This window comes from Sebastes fasciatus, chromosome 1 (genome assembly GCF_043250625.1).
Source record: "Sebastes fasciatus isolate fSebFas1 chromosome 1, fSebFas1.pri, whole genome shotgun sequence".
In the NCBI taxonomy this organism is placed as follows: Eukaryota; Metazoa; Chordata; class Actinopteri; order Perciformes; family Sebastidae; genus Sebastes; species Sebastes fasciatus.
Genome location: NC_133795.1, coordinates 15,692,469 through 15,717,240, shown reverse-complemented (window position 1 = coordinate 15,717,240; position 24,772 = coordinate 15,692,469). Strand labels below are relative to the sequence as shown.

The 24,772-nt window shown below is 41.1% G+C and overlaps 1 protein-coding gene across 1 annotated transcript in view; it reads right to left on the bottom strand.

The window, feature by feature from the left end:
• The window catches only part of LOC141766199 (low-density lipoprotein receptor-related protein 1-like), a 118,064-nt gene extending 95,850 nt beyond the window's left edge, over positions 1-22,214 (bottom strand). Inside the window, exons 1-2 of the mRNA XM_074632839.1 lie at positions 21,582-22,214; positions 620-736 (exon numbers count right to left, since the gene is read on the bottom strand). Coding sequence (XP_074488940.1) covers positions 620-736; positions 21,582-21,681 — 217 coding nt within the window. The 5' untranslated portion in view covers positions 21,682-22,214. The remainder of the gene's footprint in view (positions 1-619; positions 737-21,581) is intronic.
• Positions 22,215-24,772: the final 2,558 nt, after the last annotated feature.

Sequence of the window (24,772 nt, the reverse complement as noted above, 5' to 3'; positions counted from 1 at the left end):
TTATGTTCATTTTGCACTGAAGTTCTTAATTAAATGAGAAAATATTTTTCATTTTATTAAGTCTTTAATTCACACAGGAGTATGTGATTATTTCATACAGACTATTTATTTATTGAATTACCAGAAAACATCGTGATATATATCGTTATCGTGGGATGAATTAACCAATATCATGATAGAAGATTTTGGCCGTATTGCCAGACCTAGAACCAACAATGACTTCGCATTTTTTGAGATGAATAAAATCAAAGGTTCGGCTAAGATTTCATTTTCTCTTATTCATTTCAGAGAAGATAAGCAGTGAGAGCTTTTATTCCATATACTTCCCACACAATTCATACTTGAATGGGCATATGATGTGAAAGAGCAGTGTCCTAAACCCACTTTGACCAGGGCTGCTTTAAATGATATAATACACATATAGAGATCTGCATAAGCTGAAAAGCATTTCCTCTCTGGGCTGCAATTATCTTCCCTGAATGGTTTAAATGTCAGCCAAAGTTCACTCTGCAGTGAAAGTCAGACGCAGCAGGATCATAACAATCAGGATAGTGTCTGGATACAATGCATTGAACTGTTTCGGACAGTATTTTATATATATATGTTTTTTAAGACTTACAAACATCAGGCTCCTCGTCAGAGCCGTCTGGGCAGTCCTTCTCCCGGTCGCAGCGCCAGCCCTTCGAGATGCACGTCACCCCGTCTTTACACACAAACTGCTTCGGGCTGCAGGTCGCTGAAAAGAGACAAAGAAAAAAAAGTGAATTGATTAAAAGATTTCTGAGAGAAAAAAAAGCTCCTCTTGTGTCAGTGATCTTTATTCCTGAGGTCTCATTAGCAAGCAGGGTCCGTTGTACTCCGAGTCAATAGTGGCCCTCGCTGGCCCTAATTAAGTCCTGGAAAGTTGCTACTTGATGGAGGGGTTAGAAAATGGACACACACACACACACACACACACACACACACACACACACACACACACACACACACACACACACACACACACACACACACACACACACACACACACACACACACACACACACACACACACACACACACACACACACACACACACACACACACACACACACACACACACACACACACACACACACACACACACACACACACACACACACACACACACACACACACACACACACACACACACACACACACACACACACACACACACACACACACACACACACACACACACACACACACACACACACACACACACACACAGGCTTTGCGTAAACTTGCTGCACCCAAATATCCAGGTCAGCGTTCCCAGGCCAGTAGCAGTGATGCAACATTACTGGAGGATATCAAAGAACATCTTGTTCTGTGAATTTACCCCCCTATCATCCATTTCCCCTTCAACCCATCCAGAAAGAGAGAGAGAGAAAGAGAGAGAGAGAGAGAGAGAAAGAGAGAGAGAGAGAGAGAGAGAGAGAGAGAGAGAGAGAGAGAGAGAGAGAGAGAGAGAGAGAGAGAGAGAGCGAGAGAGAGAGAGAGAGAGAGAGAAACTGCCCACTCCAGACACAGACGAATGGGGGAACACATTGGAACCCACACTGATTCAAATGCTCTCAGAACAGCAAGTAAACACTTTGACAACATACACAAGCAACAAAGCTGAGTCACCCGGGGCATTGAGGGGAAGCTCTGAGAGGAGGTTGATACAGCAACTCACTGCTGAGTGGGAAAGACATGAAAGACATTGTGTACTTCTCTACTTAGTATGCAACTAAAAGAGCTTTTTTTAAAAGGTTAGAAAATGAAATGTCAAAGATGTACATGAGTACATTATATTGTGCACTTAGTGCCTCGTAACTGGTCTTTCATTCAGCAGGTATTCAGCTGACATTGAAAAGCAAAGAAAAGCAAGGATTAATGGATTGGCTACTTTAGGCAACTTATTTTAATTGTTGATTAATCTGTTGATTATTATCTTGATTAATTGATTAGTTGTTTGGTCTATAAAATGCCAAAAAATGGTGAAAAATGTCGATCAGTGTTTCCTAAAGCCCAAGATGACATCCTCAGATGTCTTGTTTTGTCCACAACTCAAAGATATTCAGTTTACTGTCATAGAGGAGTAAAGAAGCCAGAACATATTCACATTTAAGAAACTGAAATCAGAGAATTGTGACTTTTTTTTTCTTAAAAATTATTCAGGTTAATTTAATAGTTGAAAACAAATCGATTAATGGTTGCAGCTCTAGGCTACTTAGACTGTGCTGCTATTCATATTGTCCTGGTTTCATAAACAAGCCTTTTATTTGCATGACCTTCATGTTATTTTTCACAAAATAATTCTAACAAACTCATTTTCTACACGTTTTACACTGAATAGATCTGTTTCATTCTTACCAGTGTTGGACAGTTTCCTTGTAAGTTAACTTATTAGTCATTACAAAAGTCAGTTTATGAATTAATCATCAGCAAAAGTAACAGTACGTAATGTCTTAGGTGCTGATTTATGCCACATTAAAGTCTTATAGTTTAAACTAGAGCTGCAACAATTCAATACATTTTTAAGAAGAAAAAAAAAGTAAGGATTCTCTGATTCCAGTTTCTTAAATGTGAATATTTTCTGGTTTCTTTACTCCTCTATGACAGTAAACTGAATATATTTGAGTTGTGGACAAAACAAGACATTTCAGGACGTCATCTTGGGCTTTGGGAAACACTGATTGACATTTTTCACCATTTTATAGACCAAACAACTAAATGATTAATCAAGAAAATAATCAACAGATTAATCGACAATGACAATAATCGTTAGTTGCAGCCCTAGTTTAAATTTGGAATTTCTGACACCGACGACATCGCCCACTAGGTGTAAAGACTTACCAACAAACTGTTGGCAGATCTGGCTGCAAATGCACCAAAGCCTGCAGTACCATCAAAATAAAATCCAATGTTAACACTAATACAAAGGATTCATTTTAAAGGAGCTATACACTGTTTGTATCTGGTTTCACTTGTTAACAAACTGCCACAGATACATAACAAAATAAAAATAGCTAATTAAGGTATTCATCTGGTGTGACTAAGATTAGCATTATGGGGCTAACTACTTTTGGAATAATGTGTGAACAATCCCAAATCGGAATAAGGATGTTTTCACTGTTCTTCTCATTCAGCCAACGTTGTGTGAATGCAGCATTAACGTCTGGTAAGACAGCAAACACGTTAACCCCCCCATGTGTTGATAGAATATTACAAAAGCAGGTTAGAGGAAAAGTGAAATAAAGAAAAAACAGAGACCCTATAACAAGATATTTAGCCATACGTCACAATAATGTAGAGTTAACAGTACTGAAAAAGTATTGTGTGTGTAAAGCAACAGATGGCATGGGGGAAACTAAAGGACTAAAGCATCAGCCGAATACAAAACAGATCTAACGAAATGTTTGTCCTTATGTGCTACTTTCATAAAACATTACTTATTCCAAAACTATTAATTAATTAAAACAAAACCAACACTTTACCAGTTGACATTTAAAAAGGAGCAAAAGGCAATCCCAAATGATACTGTAATTATAATTCACTCACGGATAGTTCAGTCTTTGAATATTTATCACCAGGCTGAACTGATTGAGCTGATTTTTTTTTTGTATCATCTGACCTCACGTTTCATTTCTTTCTGTCATCACGTTGAATATCAAGTGTTGCGTCTGGACAAGCGTCAACGTCTCCCTTGCACAGATACGTTTCCAATTATATAAAGCACTGATTGGAAACAGTGGTGTTATTGTAACCCCTAGATTATTAAGGCGTATGGCATGATGAAGAGGACGGGGGGGGGGGGGGGGGAACATGGGATGGACTCGGGTTGGATGATGGGATGAAGCAGGATAAACAGGATGACTGTATTTACATTTAATGCTAGCCTCCGACTCCAGCGGTGAAGGGAATCTGGAAGCTCAACCTAAATACCATGAATTCAACCTGACATATTGCTGCACACACTCACACACACTCCCCACTTATCCTCCTCTGTGTACCGCTGTGAGCGGTGTGTGTGTGTGTGTGTGTGTGTGTAGATGTGTGTAGGGGCGTCTTTTTCTCTCAGAAGTCACAGGGATTTGAATTATTCATGAAATGCAACCAGGCTTGTGTTAAAGCGTTTCCTCTTTGCTCCTCATCCCTCGTCTTTGGTGCGTGTTTATTTGTTTGTTTGTTTGTTTGGAGGTGTCGACACTAGCCGCAGCAGGCAGCTATAGTTGCGGTGCGTCTGTTTATTGTTTATTTAGACACTCTTCGACTCGAGGTGCTGTTAACTCGGCTTCCGATAATGGCTGCGGGATGAGTTAACTCACGACTCGACCGCAAGATGCTGCTGACAGAAACATACGAGGCACCAGAGGAAGTAGGTCAGGAGGTTAGCGAGCTAGTGGTGAAGGTTAGTGACTGTAGCAGCGGCTCAGTGATGGTTAGAGAGAGACAAAGGCCACGTTCACAGCCGCCATTACAGGCAGCCTCGGGTCAACCAATCATTACACCACTTCTAAAAATATACAGTGGTTATGAACATAATTGCATATATGTTGAATATTGTTTTATATAGAGGTACTGAAAAATCTCTCTTTGGCCTTTTTTCTCTTCCCTGCATGAGGGCTGCACAATTTATTTATTTTTAAATTTTATTTTCCTTTTGAAAGAAGAAGAAAAGAAGAAGGAAGGCACTTTTATTAATCCCCGAGGGGATTTTCATCAACAACATAACTTTGCAATCCATTCAGTGTTAAATACCAAATACATAAGTGTGCATGTCGTCCATATTTATACCCCCACCCCGACAGAAAAACAAAGACATTATTTTCAAAACAAATAAAGAATTAAATAAAAATATAAATAAATACAAATAATAAATACAAATTAAAAAATTTAAAATTAATTAATTAGAATATAAACATAAATACACATAGTTGAGGGCTGCACAGTAATAATAATAATCGCGATCACGATTTGGGCTTCCCAAAATTAAATGAACATGATCGATTGCGATATTGAAGTTTAAAATTCATGCTCCGGTCATAGAAAACTCCGCTGCGTATCAAATCAAGCGCTTCCTAAACTAACAGCCACCAGGGGGCGATCCAGATGTTTTGGCTACACTTTTGAGGAGCTGTCATGCCGCTGCACATTCACCCTACTGTGGCAGCCAGTGAATAAAATGTCCTGAATGTTGCAGCTGTAAATGCAATGAATTCAAGTGAAGAAGAACCTTATTTTAAGTCTTATTTTGATGCAAAGATGAGTACATGAGCAGGAATGTAGCACAACATGGAAGTGAAAGCAGTGCTCTGTTTATTTAAATGTGAAATCAAAATATTTTGTCACTAAAATCAATGAATAATCGTGATCTCAGTATTGATAAAAAATAATCATGATTATCATTTTGGCCATAATCATTGTTAGTTTTATATCCTTTGTCTGATTTTCACAAATGAATAAAACTCAAACGCTGAGATTCCAGGCAGCACAAACCACACTGTTGGTCAGGATGCATCTCACTTCCTTCTACTGCCTCCACGATTCCTCACTGTGACTCACAGCTTACTGCCAGTGCTGTTAGTTTAAAAATGAAAAGTCTGACAAACATTTACATCTGCATTACAAAACTGGAGCCTATTCTGTGTAAAGATCGGTCCAACAACAGTTTAAGTGGACTTTACTGCTGAGAAACTAAATGCTTGTGCCATTTATGTTTCAGAATTTATTGTTTTCTTTGCATTGATAGTCTGTAACATGATTTAATGACCCCCTTTATGATGTGAATGAGGACATTTCGGGGCGTCACATGTGACTGAATGGAACTGACGCTGATGGATAGTTAGACTCACTGGCCCTCCCTGACTTTAATATTATCTGTAATAGAGACTCAAAGTGCTAGATCATGATAAACTAAAATTATCACTACATCGTCTTATCCTCTTAGACATCTTGAGTTATGGCCAAATGCGTGCCTTGTGAGGTCACAGTGACCTTTGACCACCAACTTCAAATAAGTTCATCCTTGAGTCCAAGTGGATGTTTGTGCCAAATTTGAATAAACTCCCTCGAGGAGTTCCTGAGACATCGCGTTCACGAGAACGGTATGGACGGACAACCTGAAAACATAACGCCTCCAGACACGGCGCTCGCTGGCGGGGAGCCATAAAAAAGATAAATGATGAAAGGATAACCTTGTATAGCAGCACAACTACTTTATAAGTGAAGATAAGATAAGTTTAGCTGATGGGTGTTATTGCTTTTCGGTTGGTGGTCATGGTGACACAATCAATACGTCTCTGGAGACAGATGTTGACACCCATCAGTCTGTGCTTGACACAATCAGGATTTAGCTGGTTAAAGTTTAAAGAGTCTGTGACTGGACCAGACAAACATATTTTTGGCTTCAGTTGTTTCTCAGTTTTGTGAACTGGTGCCCGATACAACAGGTCTTAACAAGTTTGCTTTTTGTTTAAAAAGGAAATGATGCAGGGAGGAAGATGATGAAGCAAAAAAAAAAGATGGTACACAGATGGATATGACACAGGATGACATAAGAGAACACGCTGGGTGAACTGAGAGCAAATGGAGAGGCGGGGAGTGAACTACGAGTCAAAGGGGGGCAGGGCTCTCACAGCTGGGGGGGGCCGGCCTGAAGATCTGAGAGCAGACTGAGCTGGGCTGGGATCCTGAGATGGGATGGAGGAATGTCACACATGCTATCAATGAGCTGCCTGTGTGTTTACCAAAGCGGCGGCTGAGTGAAAATGCTTTGGGTCGTCGCCATTTGGGCCGGATTACAAATCCGCTGCCCTCTGCCCCCCGCCGCTGTCTGATGGTCCTCCAAGATGAGCTCAGTCTGGTTGGGAGGAAGAGTCCTCTTTTAAGGCAAACACAAGCCTCGCCCCCGGCCACAGCCCCATTTCCTCCGACACCCACAGTGGTGCTATAAATAAGCTGGAGGCCTGCCCTCTGAGATCAACCGGGGCACTACAAAGCTCCAGCAGACACTGAGACTGCCGCCTCATCACAAACCACTCAGCAGCGGCGGAGGTGAAGGTGGACTTTAAGTGTTGTCAACAGTGGTGCTTGAGCAGAGTCATTCTTCAAAGCCGAACGCGTACAGTAAGGTATCGCACCGTCAACCGGACAGCCACTATTCAAGTACCCTTGAGCAAAACAATCTGCACCAGCTCCAGGGCTGCTGTTCTGTAACTTTCCCACTGCTCTGACGTCCCAGTAGAGGCAGACCTCAAACCAGAATGTCAGGGATCAGTTAAGTATTTGCAAATGTGCTAACCCTGTTCATCCATCAGCCCCAGTATAACAAGACCAAGAATCTGCAACTTAGGTACAAAGGTGCTTTGAGTTAAAAGCTAACATCTGCTAATTAGGACTAATCACAAAGTACAGCTGAGGCTGATGTCATTAGTTTTGAAGGTATTGGACGGCCTAGATTTTCACCTATTGATGGTACTATAGACTGTATATAAGAAGTGGACATAGTCCACATAGACTGCCGTTTTGAAACTTCAAGTTCGACATTTTGGACGTTGCCATGTTGTTTTTTGGAACCAGAAGTGACACGAGAAGGTGGAGCTAAGTACAACTGAACGCTGAATAAGACTTTTAAGGAAACCAAAAGGTTATAATTAACTTTCATGAACTGAAAACACACTGTGAAAGGGTTAAAGTTGTAAGACGAAAACACAGACAACTCCCAGACCGGACAACGCCGTGGTAGCGACCTGTCAATCACAAGGTAGCCACGCCCTAAAGCATCCCCTGCTTTATGGTCTATTTGACTCTAAATGGAACCATAATTTACTAAATGAACATCATGCTGTATTGAAGAAGACTTGAAACTAGTGATTGAGACCATAAATTCATGTTTACAACGTTTACTGAGGTAATAAATCAAGTGAGAAGTAGGCTCATTTTCTCATAGACTTCTATACAATCAGACTTCTTTTTGCAACCAGAGGAGTCGCCCCCTGCTGGCTATTAGAGAGAATGCAAGTTTAAGGCACTTCTGCATTGGCTTCACTTTTCAGACACCGGTGGTTGCCCACTGGATGGTACCAGATGAAAAATCAGTGAATTGAGTTATTACAGTTCATCCTAAGGGGAACATGAATGTCTGTACAAAACTGCATGGCAATCCATTCAATAGTTGTCGAGACATTTCACTTAAAGCTCACCCTCATGGCGGTGCTAGAGGAGAATCATTAAAGTCATCAGGATGCACTGGAAACTACGAATGTCGGTACCAAATTTCATAGCAATCCATCCAACAGTTGTCGAGACATTTGCACCAAAGTGGTGGACGAACCGATGAACCATCAAACAGACATTGCCATCCTTAGACGAGAGACATGCTGCAAGCACGGCTAAAAAAGCTTTTGCAGCAAACTGTGGATGATTATCTTCAGCTTGGATATGTTACTAAAGTCACATTTCATAACTCTGGAGTCTACAGTACCAGGCTCTGTGAGATAACAATCTTAGGTTTCCTCTGTACTTCTGTGAACCTCAATCACTCACACGCACCTTGTATTATGTCAGTATGACCGTGGTGGAGAAATAGAACGTAGGCATGGAAATGTATTTGCTCATGCGTAAAGTTGATGCTTTTAACACGACAGCAGCTGCTTCCCTTTCCTACACACGGGCAGAACAAACCGCTCAGATGTGAGGAGGCGATCCTTCGTAGCTGGTACTGACTCATCCCAAACTATTGAGAACAATAAAGCTGGCAGGCTGAACAAAAGCACCAGGTGGGTGTGTTGGCTAAAGTAAATGCATGGTGAAGTTTTTCAAAACGCTTACAGAGACTGTTGCAATGTCTGCTGGGAAAAAAAACATGTAGTTTAGTCTACAGAAGATAGTGTGCACTCGCACTAATAATAAAACACTTTTTCTCAAGGGGAGAAGACAATCCCAAATACTCTTCCCTGTTAGACATGATAAAGCTTCATTATCTTTTCAAATATTTAGGGAAGGGAGGTTTATATGAGGGTGAGATAAACAACCTGAATTGTGTGTAATCAATCAGACATTGGCCAAACCTTTCTACGCACTTTATCTTTTCAGACGGACACAGACTGGAGTAACGCAGTTTAACGTTGACTCATAGAATTAAACATCAGAAATGCTGCAGGAAATTAATGATAAACAGATCGGATGATATCAAGGGAGAAATGTTTTTAATATTTTTGTGCACTACAGCCCTGATGATGAACTTCCTTTTTAGATTTAGACGACACAAAACATAAGTTTGGCCAGTAATGAGACAGCAAACAGACACAACAAAGCCAAAAGGGAAGACATATAGGAAGAGAGTGATGTAGAGCAGGAAGAGAGCGGGTTATAGGGTCTATTTGGCTGACCTCTGGGCCGACCTAAGGGGGTTCTGCTAAGGGCCGGGAAACGAGGGAAGTGTCTATATTGGCCTGTTTGGCTGCGGCCTGCCACCTCGTCATCCTCCTCCACAGCCCAGGCACGAACGCTTCAAGGTTTTGTAATGGAAGAGAGCGAGAAGAAGGAAGAGGGAGGGAAAAAAAGTTTTCCAATTTGTCATGTTACAAAACAGCCAAAAGAAAAAAAGAGGCCCCAGCTGCGCCTCTTACTAAATAAACCTTTCCGGCAAAGGCTTGGAGGAGCTGTGGAAGTCTAGTCGGACAAAAGTTCAGACACAATTTAGACAGAGACTGGACGACGGTGCGTATTCACGTTTACATAGCAGCCACCGTTATTATATCAATATTTTGAAAGACGGCAACAAGAGTAACAGTTGGGGGATGTTTCCGTCTGCGTGCGTGGCCGCTCGACTGCTCACCCTCTGGATGAGTGTTTTATTTAATCATGTTTTTATGAGAATGTTTTGTGTGTTTCTAAGACGGAGTGTGTGTTTGCAAGTCTACGTTAAAGCTGCGGTGGGTAGAAATGGAGCAAATATGATTAAAAAAAGTTATTTTTATAACCTGACAGTAGTGCATGAGACAGGTAATCTAAAAAAAATCATGTTCCTCTGTGTCCTCCAGTGCTCCCAATGACATTGCAAGATTTCACAGACTGGAGGAAAACAACCAATCAGAGCCGAGCTGGAGCCTGCCGTCTCTGAGCAGCTGTCAATCACTCGCGAACTCCGATCAAACGTCAAACTAAGCAGCGCTGATCAAATATGAATCAATATTCTGTTACTGTAATGCCTATTTCTCACCTCAAATGTTTTCAGAAACATCTTGTAGTGTACTGTTTAGCTGTAAAATGAGAACATTTGTGACCCGACAGCCATGTTGAGATCAGTTGAGGAAATACCAAGCACCGCCCACCAGCCGGAGCACAGCCAATAGGAACGCTCTCTCTCTCTCTGAAATGACCTGTGATTGGCCAAAGTCTCCCGTCACAGGCTAGATTTTCTAAAGCCTGAAAACAGAGCCATGATGAGAAGTGTAGTTATCTCTCCGAACACTTGAATTACAATATGCTGAAAGGTTATTATGGAATTTTTTGCCCAATGATGCCAAAAATATACTGCCTACTCCCTCTTTAAGTGTGTGTTATGCGTGCACTTAGAGCTGAGGAGAATTAACATCAGGAATGTGCTCATGTCTGGTGATAGCTGCCAAGTAAAATGGGGCTCCGTCATGCAGGACAACCTGGACCTGTTTGGATTGTACCCGTCAGATCTGAGCAGTCAATCTACGCGAGCCTTTGTGGCAGTGAGAGGCAGCAGAAGCTATTAAGCCGAGCAGAGTAATCAAATGTGAACTTAATGAAGAGCTGTTTGGATGTCTGGCTGAGATTTCACCATGTACTCAGCCCCAGAGTGGTAATCAACCACGACTGCTATTTGTACTAGAGTGAGTGTGGGAGCTCAGACGGCGGAGGCTGCGACCTCCCTCACTTCCACATGAGGATTAAATCGAATTCAGCAGCGGAGTTGGGGACCGAGCACAAAACCACAAGGTGTGTGCCGCCATTATCAAGTTAGTCAGTTTAGACAAATCCCTTTGCCACACCACCGCCGGAGCACACGCTGTACGACGTATAGCTGCACAGGGAGAAAAATGACAATTAAGCCTACTTAGCATGCTGCCGAGGGAAACGCATTAAAGAAGATTATATGAAATTCTTTAGTGCCTTTTCATAAGACTGGTACAAGTCTCAGTGTGACGCATGAGCTCCTCTAGAAGGTTCTCTCACATTCACTACGCATGTGCTAAAATAACCTGAGCGCTGCTATGACACCTGCAGATAACAGACAGACAAACTCCTCGCCATGACTTTGTAAAGATGAAACCTTGATTAAGAAGTAACACAGGAAATCTTAATCACTGATCTTGCGAATATAGATATACAGATTTTACATTTGAGCCTGAAGTTTGCTGCCGTCACACTTTTTAGGAGTGCTACGTTTCAAATAAGCTGACATGAAAGTCAGAAGCACTTTCAGTAGGGGGGTAAGAAAATATTGAGTATCGCAATATAATGTTTGGTGATACTATATCAATTCTCAACAATAATATAGATTTTTAATTAATAGTTTACATGCAGAGATTAACTCAGTCAATACTTTATTTCATTTTTTTTCCAAAGACATGCTTTGTGTATGTGCCGTCTGTGGTAAATGCAAATGCAGATTTAAACTTGTTTTAACTCACATTTTATGCATATGGTGGTGTGTTCTTTATATTATGACAGTTTTCCTAAAATAAAATCTTAAAAATTGTAATATAATGAATCGTAACCCCTTTATCATGATACCTATCGTATATTTGGAAATCACCTATTTGCTTCCTGGCAGAGAGTAAAATGAGAAGATTGGTACCACTCTCTTTCGATCAGCTTAGCTTAGATTAGTTTAGCATAAAGACTGGAAACGGGGGGAAACAGCTAGCCTGACTCTGGCCAAAGGTAACACAATCTGCCTACCAGCAACTCTGACGCTCACTAATTAACAAATGATATCTTGTTTTTCATAATTCCATAATAATTTGCCATTTTCTGCGAGGTTATATTTTCTTGTCTGTGAGCAGTTGCCAGGCAACCAGGAAGGAAGTTATTGCGCCCGGCCAAGAATGAGGTTGCGTCCGAAATTCCATACTAACATGCTATTTAGTACGCTAAAACAGCATGTGAGATTTTTTAGTACAGTATGTCCGAATCCCTTTTATGAAACAAATAGTACGTGAATTGCTACTATTTCTGGTAAAATATAAATATCCCACAATGCAACGCGGTAGTGACGACAGCATTCATAACAGACGGTGAAGGACAGCTCTGTAACATCAATAACGCTTCAATTTAACTGTAAGTATAAGATTTCACTTTGCCAGGTGTAATAAAGTTTTCGAATTAGTTCAGACTTTGATTCTCACAAATTGTTGTTTTGGTCACATGAAGTTGGCACGGGTTACCATGGTTACATGTCTCGAACTGGAGGTTTTCAGGAAGTGATGACGTAAATTACTGCTCAGTGTGTCCGAAAAGATGCATACTACTGTTTATTCACACAAAGTATGTTGAACGATATACACAGTATTGAGTATAGTATGCGATTTCGGACGCAGCCATAGTCAGGCCCATATAACCCTCCATAAAACAGTGATTTGTCTTCTTTACACCTCGTTTTTTTTGTACGGATTAAGAAAACAATAGACAACGTAATTAGTGAACTTTAGATGTGCTGGTAGGCAGATTTTGTTACGATCGACAGAGCCAGGCTAACTGTTTCCCCCTGTTTCCAGTCTTTGTGCTAAGCTAAGCTAACCAGTAGCTGCTGTAACCTAACATTTAACGGACAGATACGAGAGTAGTATCGATCTTCTAATCTCACGCTCTTCCAGAAAGCGAATAATTGTATTTTTCCAAAATGTCAAACTATTCCTTTAAGACATTTTAGCGATCTTGATAGCCAGTTCAGTCAATTCAGCATCCCATCCACACATTCTCCCCATGTTCAAAGCACCTCATCATCTCCAAACTATAAAGAAGGAGTGACATTTCCACAACATATTCAGTTTAGTAATGGTGTGTGTAGGCTAATAACAGTAGAGCAAACAGTTGCCCATTCTCCTCCCAGATGCATATCATCAAAGAGGCCACACTGCCTACACACATGTGTTTGAGTGTGGGAAATCCTCCATAGTAAATGTAAATATCATTTAGTGGATCATTTTCAGAATTACATTCATTGGGATTTGTAATATCACCTTAAAATGTTTATCAAGTATTGACCACAACACCTCTCACTGTGTGTTTCTGCTCAGGCGGAAGGCAGAAATAATGACTGTGGGTCCATGTGAGGAGATTTCTGCCACTAAGTGAAGGGTGAACGCCTGCTTGAGGGATTAGTGTTACAATTAGGCTTATGTTAAGGTTATGGTTGGGTACTTTGTGTTTAGGATTAGAAGTTTGAATAAATCTAAATCACGGTTGCATGAATAGTGACCTCGATGCTGAGCGTGTGCGTCGTTGAAGATGTATTGTTTGTATGTGTGACGTGTCTGAAAATGTCAATTTTGGGGACTCCTAGGGATGCTGAATTTTCTTCCTACAGGGAATGAATTCATAATCTACAATAGGTCTGCTCTGTCACACTGAAAAAATGGATGTCAGTAAAAAAAAAAAACCTGTAGCAGAGGCTTAAATGGATGTGAATGAATGTATTTGTTGTGTGGGCTGATGCAGAAAATAGACTTTTTTTGTCTGGTGGAGGAACCAAGATTGGAAACGTTTTATGAACAAAAACACAATTTTTATCTGAGCTGGGAGTGAAACTCAACAATGTTTCCGAAAGGCAAAGTAATATGAAGCTTGGCATTTATCTTGTACATTAATGATTTCAATAGATAGGTTCAACAATAAGCGATATAGCCTCCATTATGCATTGCACAACACAGACGGTCCTTTCAGACTGACACAGTGGAGCTCATGTATGCTGTTAGTCATCCGACCTGTCCCTGACACCGCCTGGCCTCGGCGTTAAAGGGTGAACAACACTGGTTCCTGCTACTTAAATATAGAATAGAGTTACTTTAGGTATATTATATACAGTCAAATATATAAGAAATACAATTGTGCACAATTTCAGACAGCCTTTTGCGATGTGTTTTTTCGCGCATGTTCATATCGCGATGACAATGAAAATACGATTTATTGGTCAAGTGTGATGAATCCCGTCCAGCTGACAGAATGACACAATGTCAGATATTTAGCAGTGATGTGTACAGAACTGCAGTTGTTGCTATCTCCAGCCTTGTGTGATGTTTTTAATCCTGACTATTGGGTTGTTTTGAAGAATGTTCAAGACACAACACTATCTCTGACTTTGTCTTCTGATCAAATTCACACCTGAAGAGCAACATAACCATGTGAAGGACCGCCACCTCTTCCTAACATACAGCGACCGAACGAACTCTGGCAAATGAAGCACGAAAAATTGTTCAGATATACTACGAGCGATGTCACTCTCTATTACATAGAGTGATATTGATTAACTGTCAGTTACTGTCAGCGTCAATTTTGACCTGTGAGAAGAGGTTGCGGTTGGAGGTGCGCAAAACTTCTCATAAATTGAACCAGGGCAAGCACTTTTTATAAATAAACTGAAACAATCTGATGTGCGCACGTTCACATCACGTCCAGTTAGGACGAGGTGTGCTACTGCTCAGTGATAACAGCTTCATCACTAATGAAAATTCTTATGACACATGATACAACTTTCTCTCTCCCTCCCCCTCCCTCTCTCTCTCTCTCTCTCTCTCTCTCTCTTACACACACACTCTTACTCAGACAGATATATCAAGGGAATATGATCTTTTGAATAGATCATTCCCAGACTGATAATAGTCACTACTGCTGTAACACCGTAAAGTGAAATGTCTGTTGCTTCCTCGGATATATCAAGGACAAGTGTATGGATTCAATATTAAAGCGCTTTTCACATAAAACTAAAGTGAGCTACGGTTATAAAATCAAAGTGATGGTTTTAATAAGTTTAACCAACGCAGCTCGGTGTTTTGGACTTCAGATTTAAAGCAGCTATAAACAATATTTTTATTATTATTAGGATTTAGTGGCATTTATCAGCTAGGCCATATCAACTTAAAGGTGATATGTCGATGTAGTATAAACCCAAGTAGCCAAAACAAAATCAGTTATTGCAGGTTTATAGATGAAATTTCTGCATGTTAGCATTGTTTTTTTTGTGTGCATGTGTTAAATTAAATTCTGAATTAAAAACCAGGGTGCAACCTGATGATGCAAGGGTGCACCCCATCAATTATGAGTGGTTGCAGGTGGGAAGTTGCAAACACTTCAGATAATTGTCAATCTCTCCTTTTCTATTCTCACTCTCATTAGAAGTATTTTGCATTTCTCTATTTTCAGGGCATTGATTTCTAGTCTCCACAATGCTGAAAGAAAAATGGCAAAATGGATCTCTGCCTTGGTGTTAAATGAGTAATGTTAAACCTTTCGGTCATCATGCAGGAGGGATTTCTGTCATTTTGTCCCAAAAGAGATAATAACCACTGGGTAAGACAGATTTTCCAGCCATTACAGCCTCCACCTCAGCATCTGGTCTTAGCTACAAATCAAAGACTTCTGGCAGGTAGAGCTTAGCAGTTTCCTGAGCCTGCGTTCACCAGTGATTTTCTTTTTCCTATCCTTACCGTCATGTATTGAAACTAGCTGCGGTGTCAAACGTTGCTGGCTAATGTATTGTGAATATACACATGCGTGTTGATCATATCCCCTCATATTCTTTCAGGGGGCCTCTTGAGACCGTGTTCTATCTCCAATCCTTAAATAGCTCCATCTACGTAGATAGTGTATCTCAATCAGTGGGTCACTGCTCTAAAGTGGGTCATAGGGCTGTTTTGACAAACCTGACCGCATGTACCCAGAGCACTTAAGTCAGCTTTTAAAGACTTCAGCTGTGTTTTCAGGTAATTATGAAAAAAGCTGGGGGAGCATCTTTACCTCTGACAGTTAAAAAAAATAGTCCAACATTTTTCGAAATACGTTTATTTGGTTTCTTGCTTAAAGTCAAAAGAGAAGATCGATACCACTCATATATCTGTATGTTCAGTGTGAAGCTGGACAGCGTTTGGATGCAGTTAGCATAGCATAAAGGCTGGAAACAGGGGGAAACAGCTAGCTGTTATGCTTTGGTCTATTCAAAGGTAACAAAATCCACCTACTAGCATCTCTAAGGCTCATTGATTAACGTGTTTTATTACACAGCTTTGTTGAATACTCGATTCTGATTGGTCGTGTAATAAGCGGGATAATGTACAACTAGCAGGTCATTGTTGTGAAATAAACCCCTTCAGGGCGATGCAAGACCTTGTCGGGGTTTATTTCACAACGATGACCGACTCGCTGTACATTATCGCTTACATATCTCATTTGTTTAGTCTGTGCAAAAAACAAAGTGTAAAAACTCAAATTTGACGTTTTACTAGGGGTTATGTGTGGGACTATAACTTGGCCGTGAGGACTGACTTCTGGTCTCCTCTGGTTGCCTTAAGCTGCCTTCACGTGATAAGAAATTTCCTCTTGGCTCACCATGAGGTAGGGCGTAGAGTCTCACAGAGGCAAAGCGTAGTGCAGGTATAATATGACATCAAAAAGTGTGCAAGGAACGCCATTTACTGCAACAACAACAGTTGCAGCTGTAATCTCATTGCTTGTGCTTTGAAAGGTCAGCGGCAACCAAGGTCAGAGTTGAAATAATTTGAACTTTGAGCGCAGCGCTCAGTAGCAATTTTGAGCGGTGTCCCACGCCAAGTGTAGCACTTTCACCTAGTCGGGCAGCACCGCTCTCCACGTTGGAAAACAATGGCACAGCCAGAGCAGAGCGATTTTACCGCTGATCATGTGTGGTCGGCTTTAGAGGGGCTGGTAGGTGGATCTTGATACCTTGTTTCTTGTCTTTATACTAAGATAAGCTGATATCTGACTGCTGGCATTCTCTGCTCAGGTAGACATCACTCCTCTATATCTTTCCATTGCAAATAGTGTGTTTGATGCTATATTAACGCTCTGATCGTCGTATATAGAACCTTTAAGGCTCAAAATACAGTACTTTCTTTCATGAAATAAAAAAGAAGAAATAAGGGGAGTGAGTATTTTTTTATAAACGGAGCAACTCACTGTGACCATTACAAATGAATACCTTCAGGGCTCTAAGATTTCACATCAGGTGTGACGCAGTTGTATTGTCAATTGTGTGTCAGTTGGAAATCTATGGCTACATCTGAACAGAATGTCGTTAGTACTGTTCAGCCACATTAACCATCTGTGTAATGATGTGACTGAACTTTACTTAGCCTCTGTGTTGTTTTTCCTCAAGAAAAGCTGCTGACCAAAGTACTGGATTTTAGATCTGCTCAGTTATGCAGCGGGTTTCAGTGTGTCATATAAAGTATTCAGGCAGCAGCCGACACTCTTTTAGTTATGCACTGATCCAAACAACGTAGCTGTGTTAAATATACTCTTCCTCTTTTATTTGCATTAGCTGATTTTCTTCATGCACTTTTAAACGTTGCTTGTGTGACATAAGGTCAACAGTGACAAGGAGGACCTAACAAATGCACTCTGTTTTCTATACTACCCTCAGTTGTCTGTAAACAATAAAGTGGTAACCTTTTGGCCATGTGGATGTCATTGTGATAGCAGTATCACCCCAATAACAGCCAAATGCTGGGCCAGCTCTACCAAATGTTACAACAGAGAAGTCCACAGGGGAACAGTGCCAGGAGAAGCACCGGATGGTGAGTTAATTAAGAAGAAAGGAGCCTGTGCTACTAAATTAATACGTTTAACATTTAAAGGAGGAAAAATAAGGAAACCAGGCATTTTAGATAGAGAAGACTCACTTCAAAAAAACACTTAAATGGATGTTTGAATGAGGAAAAATGAAGAAATGATTCAAGTTCGATTTCCTGCTGTGACAATATGTCAAACACTGCCGTCACACCACTTAAAGCCTCGGGGGACAGCGCTGTCCATTTCAGAGGACTAGTGATCTCTCTTTGCAGTGATGTTACTGTACTTTCATGGAGTGAAACGATGCAAATTCTTTCATTAGGGGCTTTTCCACAGGGCTCCCAATTAGCAGCGCCTTCTGAACAATTTGAGACTGTTCGTGGAGGTCTCCTCTGGGAAACAAAGAGCAGTTTAGACCCAATTAAACTCGGGGGTTTGTTGGTGGCCCAGGCTCTTTGCTCTGGCTACAGTACAGAGACAGTGAGAGAAAATCTTTAGAGGTCTAGAAAATGGAAAGAGACGAGTTCCAGGCAAGTCTGGAAAAAAAAAACTTTACTAGTAACATATGTGGTTCAAAGGGCTTTAAAAATTAAAGGGGCAATCAAAGAGGTTAAAGAAGTAATTTAGCTTTGCTTGAAAGGGAGTAACATGCAGTCGAGCTTTCGTCACAGCAAGTGACATGTTGGCTAAGGTCTGCTGAGGTTGGCTTCAAAATGTGCGTGTTACATTTACAGGCCAGTAAAAATCCACGTAACTGGGTCAATTTTACTTTAAACCTGCAGAAGGCAGAATGTTTTTGGCATCATTGGGGAAAAAATCCATAATAACCTTTCAGCATATTGTAATTCAAGCGTTCTGAGAGACTTCTGCACCTCCTCATGGCTCTGTTTTCATGCTTTAAAAAATCTGACCAATCAAAGGTCATTTCAGAGGGAGAGCGTTCTTATTGGCTGTGCTCCGGCTGGTGGGCGGGGCTTGGTATTTCCTCAACAGATCTCAACATAGCTGCCAGGTTACAAACTTTCACTACAAGATGTACACTACAAGATGTTTCTGAAAACATTTGAGGTGACAAATAGGCATTACAGTAACAGAATATTAATTCATATTTGATCAGCACTGCCTAGTTTGACCGTTTTATCGGAGTACGCGAGTGATTGCCAGCTGCAAAGAGACGGCAAAGCTCCAGCTCGGCTCTGATTGGTTGTTTTCCTCCGGTCTGTGAAATCTTGCAGATGCCATTAGGAGCACCGGAGGACACAGAGTCACATGATTTTTTTTCAGATTATGCACTACTATCAGGATATAGTGACCATTTTATAAAAATAACTTTTTTTTAAATCATATTTGCTCCAATTCTGCCTACAGCTGCTTTAAAGCATGTTTTTGATCCCTTGTTGGGAAATGTATATGTAGCTGAATGATGCTTCATTAGAACAATAATATACCCATCTATGTGGATTGTATGGTCACAGTTAGTTTCCCTCCATAAGCTCAGATGTGTAGTGGTGCCAGCACTGCGTCATTGCTGTGTATCAGTATGATTGTTCAGCTTATCACCTCAGCTGTCTGTACAGGCTATGACCCCCTGAATACCAACAGTCATATTGTGATCTGCAGGCAGATAATAGTGAGCGGTTCAAAACAGCTCCCCCCGCCCTCGCCCCCCCGACCCTGCGAACACACACCGTCACAGACTGGAACAACTTCTGGAAACTATTAAGCCTCACAGTCCCACTCACGCGCTCCTCTGTTTGGTAAGAAAGGAAAAGGGCGTTATCAAAGGGGGAGACAGATTTGTTAAATTCTTTGCAGGTGAAAAGGGGAATGTGAGCTTATTATTGTTTGCAGAGGTTAAATGCTTCTCATTCATCTCGGGAATGTCGGACTTCTGTCAATGAACACTTCTACTGCAAGAAAATGTCTCCAATAAGGAGTACTAGTCACTGCTGTAAAGATAATCAGGTTTCTAAATTTGACATTTCATTAAATTCAGTACGACTTTAACACGCATGACTGACTCAAACCACAAGCTGCATTTTGTGAGATTCATCGTCGAGCCATAAAGGCTTCCCTCTAGCCTTTGAAGTCATTTTGTTGCACTTGGCGATCCAGTGCTGTGAGGTTCTTAGGGAGTAAAATCCACATAAATTACCACCTTGAAGATAGACTTGGATAGCCTGCAATCACCTGCAGTTTCTCCCTCCTCCTCCTCCTCCACCTTCTCCCCCTCCTCCTCCTCCTCCTCCTTGGTCTACAGCAACAGCTGAGAAATGCTGCGTTAAAACAAACTGTGCCTTGACACACTGTTATTGTTTTAGTGAAATTTTCCTCTGCGTTGATTTGATGAGTCAGCCTTGTGCAGTATACCAGAGGAGAGCTTAGCTTTACTTGAAAACCCAGTGGGATGCAGAGGCTGCTGTGCTTGACAGAGCCTCTCAAGGAAACATATTGAAATTTGTATTAGACTTAAAGCAGCAGTAGGTAGAAATGGAGAAAATATGATTAAAAAAAAGTTATTTATATAAAACGTTCACTTTATACTGACAGTAGTGCATGAGACAGGTAATCTGAAAAAAATCATATGCCCTTTGTGTCCTCCGGTGCTCCTAATAGCATCTGCAAGATTTCACACACACCGGAGGAAAACAACCGATCAGAGCCGAGCTGGAGCTTGCCGTCTCCGAGCAGCTGTCAATCACTCGCGAACGCCGATCAAACGGTCAAACTAGGCAGCGCTGATCAAATATGAATCAATATTCTGTTACTGTAATTCCTATTTATCGCATAAAATGTTTTCAGAAACATCTTGTAGTGTAATGTTTAGCTGTAAAATTAGAAAGTTTGTGACCTGACAGCCATGTTGAGATCAGTTGAGGAAATACCAAGCACCGCCCACCAGCCGGAGCACACTTTCTCCTTTTACAGCTAAACAGTACACTACAAGATGTTTCTGAAAACATTTGAAGCGAGAAATAGACATTACAGTAACAGAATACTACTGTAATTCCTAGTCTGACCGTTTGATCGGAGTTCGCAAGTGATTGACAGCTACCTCCGTTGAATGAACAGCCAATAGGAACGCTCTCTTTCTGAAATGACCTGTGATTGGCCAAAGTCTCCTGTCACGGGCTAAATATTTTAAAGCCTGAAAACAGAGCCATGAGGAGGTGCAGAAGTCTAGTTTTCTCTCAGAACACTTGAATTACAATAAAATGAAAAAGATTTTTTTTACCCAATGATGCCAAAAAATATTCTGCCTACTGCAGCTTTAATTGAACTAATAGAAATACAACAGTGTTGTCATCACAACCAGACACATTATATAGACACTACAGCTCAGCAGGAGGCTCCAGAAGCTGACATGACACCCATCATGCCTCTCTCTGTCACTGAAAAGGTAATGTATCTGATTGCTTTTAAATTGATGCACTGATGTGTAAACAAGTGGTTTAATAAGCAGGTATACTGGGGCCTATATATGCTACAGTTTTCATCTCTGAATGTGAGTGTGTACATCCAGAAGAGAGCAGGAGGAAATGTGCTGCTGTGACATTGCATATAATCTTCCCATGTGGCAGTATAAAACTGGGAGACAGAAACAAAAGAGCGCTTTAATTGTCTCTCCTCGGTTTCATCTCCTCCACGTTGCTTCATTCCTCCAGGGCACAGACTAAACGGCTCTCATGCAGACACACAAAAACACAATAAATCCTGCTGATAACCAGCATCATGCACACACACTTGTTATAGTTTGTTTTTCAGCATTTTTTTTTATATCTGCTTACCGTCAATAGCCCTGGTCGGAGGAGCGAATACTTCCAAACTGTGCAACAATCCCAAGAAAAGCAATCCTGTTGCCAACATGTTGGCCGCGGTGCGCAACATTGTTACGTCTTTATCTTGGAAGATTATTAGTCATCAATCGGCTCTGTTGGTTGCTGTCAAAGCTGGAGGAGGTTTGCAGACAACAAGGCGACGATCAGGCGGTGATGCTCCTCACTGGAAACCCGCTTTCTGGCTGCGCAGTGACAGACAGGGATGCTGCTGTGTGTGAAGATTTTTTCTGCAGACTGTCAATGCAAAAAAAAAAGGCTTCTCCCAGCCCTGTGTTTGCTGCTGCTGCTGCTGCTTTCAGGGGCTCCTCGGATGCATGCACAGCCCTGCCACAAAGGCTACTAGCAGCAGGCTGAACTAGAGCATCAAGCTAGCCTGCCTGGCTCGCAGTCGAGATGAAGGAGGAGGTGCTGCTGCTGCTGGCGCCTCTAATCATGCAGTTTGTCCGCCTTTTGTTCTCCCCAGCCTCAGAGAAAGAAGAAGCCACAGGAGGACATAAAGTAAAATGTTGCTCTTCTCTCCTCCCCACCACCTCTGCTGCTGCTGCTGCTGCTGCTGGCTGCAGATTGAGCCTGAAGCCTCCAGGAGCTCAGTCAGTCAGTCAGTCAGTGTGGCTGAGTGACGTCGCAGCAGCAGCTCGGCTGGCCCTCCCCTCTCTCCACCCCATCATCCACACCATCCATCCACCATACACCCCACACCATACACCAGCCACCTTCATCAAATCAGATCACACTGTTATTTTACTGCAACAATGCTCTGGATGTTCTGTCTCAGCACCCAGGCTTCATTATTTTAGTGCATAGCCATATGCCATGATTCTTTTATGTATTTGACGGGAGACTTTGACCAATCACAGGTCATTTCAGAGAGAGAGCGTTCCTATTGGCTGTGCTCCGGCTGGTGAGCGGTGCTTGGTATTTCTTCAACTGATCTCAACATGGTTGCCGGGTCACAAACTTTCTCATTTTATAGTCAAACATTTGAGGTGATAAATAGGCATTACAGTAACAGAATATTGATTCATATTTGATCAGCGCTGCCTAGTTTGACCGTTTAATCGAAGTTTGCGAGTGATTGACAGCTGCTCAGGGACGGCAGGCTCCAGCACGACTCTGATTTGGTTGTTTTCTTCCGGTCCAGGCCAAAGGGAGTTACTCTCCCCCAAAGAAACACTGAACTGCCTGAAACGCCTTGATTGAAGTTTCGCCTTCTCTTCCGTAACGTGGTGATGTCACAAGTAACTAATCTGCATAATACCCCTGTAGCAGCTAGTTTGGCACGCCCTCAAACAAAGCTAGTTAGAGCAGAGCTGGAGCGGAGTCTGAAGAGTTTGGTTCGGTCGACCAATAACAACAGAGTTGGCCAGCTGACCAATCAGAGCAGACTGGGCTTTTGAAACAGAGCGTTTCAGACAGAGGGTGACAAGAGGTGCTGCAGCACAGCTGGTATGAGAAAAATAAAGCATTTTTTTTAAACATTAAAGCATGTAAACATGTTCTAGTAGAAACCCAAAATACAAGTAAGCACCTGAAAATCAGCATAATAGGTCCTCTTTAACTTACAAGTAGGCTACTTTGCAACTTTGTTTGTGGTGCTAATGTTGATCATGGGTATATGTGGGCCTATCATGATTACCGAAACAACAACAATAATAATGATGACAATGATAATAATAACTAATGACAATTGCTTCTCCCCTCCAGAGCTTTGCTAATGGTTATGGAGCAGCTAAGCAACTCTAATCAGTATTTAATTAGACACTAGAAGTTGGGAATAATTAGAGCACGTTACAAATGAAAAAACAAACAAACAAGTAATCAAATTAGGTATCGATCAGACTGGTCAATAATTAGATGGTTTAAAGGTTATATTGATAACATTTTTATGTAAACATATATATGTTATATATATATATATATATATATATATATATATATATATATATATGTTATCAATTGTGCCTTTAATAAAAGGTCTCTTAAAATAGATACATTCAACAGTTTATGTGTGAATAGCAAATAATTACAATATGAAGAAAACTTAAATGTATATTAATTGATTCAGTGACATCTTTGAATCAAGATTATTGAGAAGATTTTATTGCTCCCCGCAAAATCAATTTGAGTGCACAGCCTAAAAATCTGGAAATCATTTCCTGTATTCAAAAGTAATTAAAACACCATTTTAAAATGTAAAGTGAAAGGTGCATACTTAATCCAATACACATTTGCCACCTGGATCCCCATTTATGTTTCCATTTGGCAGTAATACTGCAGGTAGTGGTGGATCCATTAAGCTTAAATGACTTATGAATTCATGATAGGGCACTATAATGTGAAGCGGCAATCTGGATTCATTAGGCTCCCTTTTCCAGCCCTCCAAGGATGCAGCCTTCATGTGGGCTTCAGAGGACAGAAATCTGACAAAATCATCATCACAAAATCCTGCCCTCAGTCTCAGGAGGACCAAAACTAGTGACTAACATGCAAATTAATTTTGGGATATTGATGACCATAACTAGGAGTGTCTTTCAAATTCTGCCAAAAGAAGGCTACATTAAGTGACATTTGGAGGAGCCTTAGGAATAGTTTTGTTAACCCATCATGATGAATATAATCTTGAAATGAGGACGCCATATCACCCACTTCTACTTGTAAGTGATTTACTCAAAATTTTCAAAACTGCTGCATTGTCAAAAGGTGCCAGATGCAAATGGTTTCATAGAGAAGAAATTAAACAAGGCAAGTTTATTTGAAATCAACAACAAAGCAATTCAAAGTGCTTTACATAAGACATAAAACACATGCTTAACGTTGTGTATTAAACAAAAACTTGCTTAGGTTTAGGCACCAAAACCACCTAGTTAGGTTTATGAAAAAACAACATGGTTGGGCTTAAAACTACTATGTTTGTACGGTGAAAATGTGACTTGTTGTTACATTGGTTTCACACGCCAATGGCCATGACAAAGCCTCTGTATTTGACACCCTGGGAATGAGAACAGGCTTAAGAATCAAGACTAAACTTTCATGGAAGAACTCATATAGATGTGTGTTGCCTCCTCCTGCTTCATGGAAGGCATAATGAGAAAGAGATCAACCTAGACTAGTGCATGCAACGACTGACCGCAATGATCCCT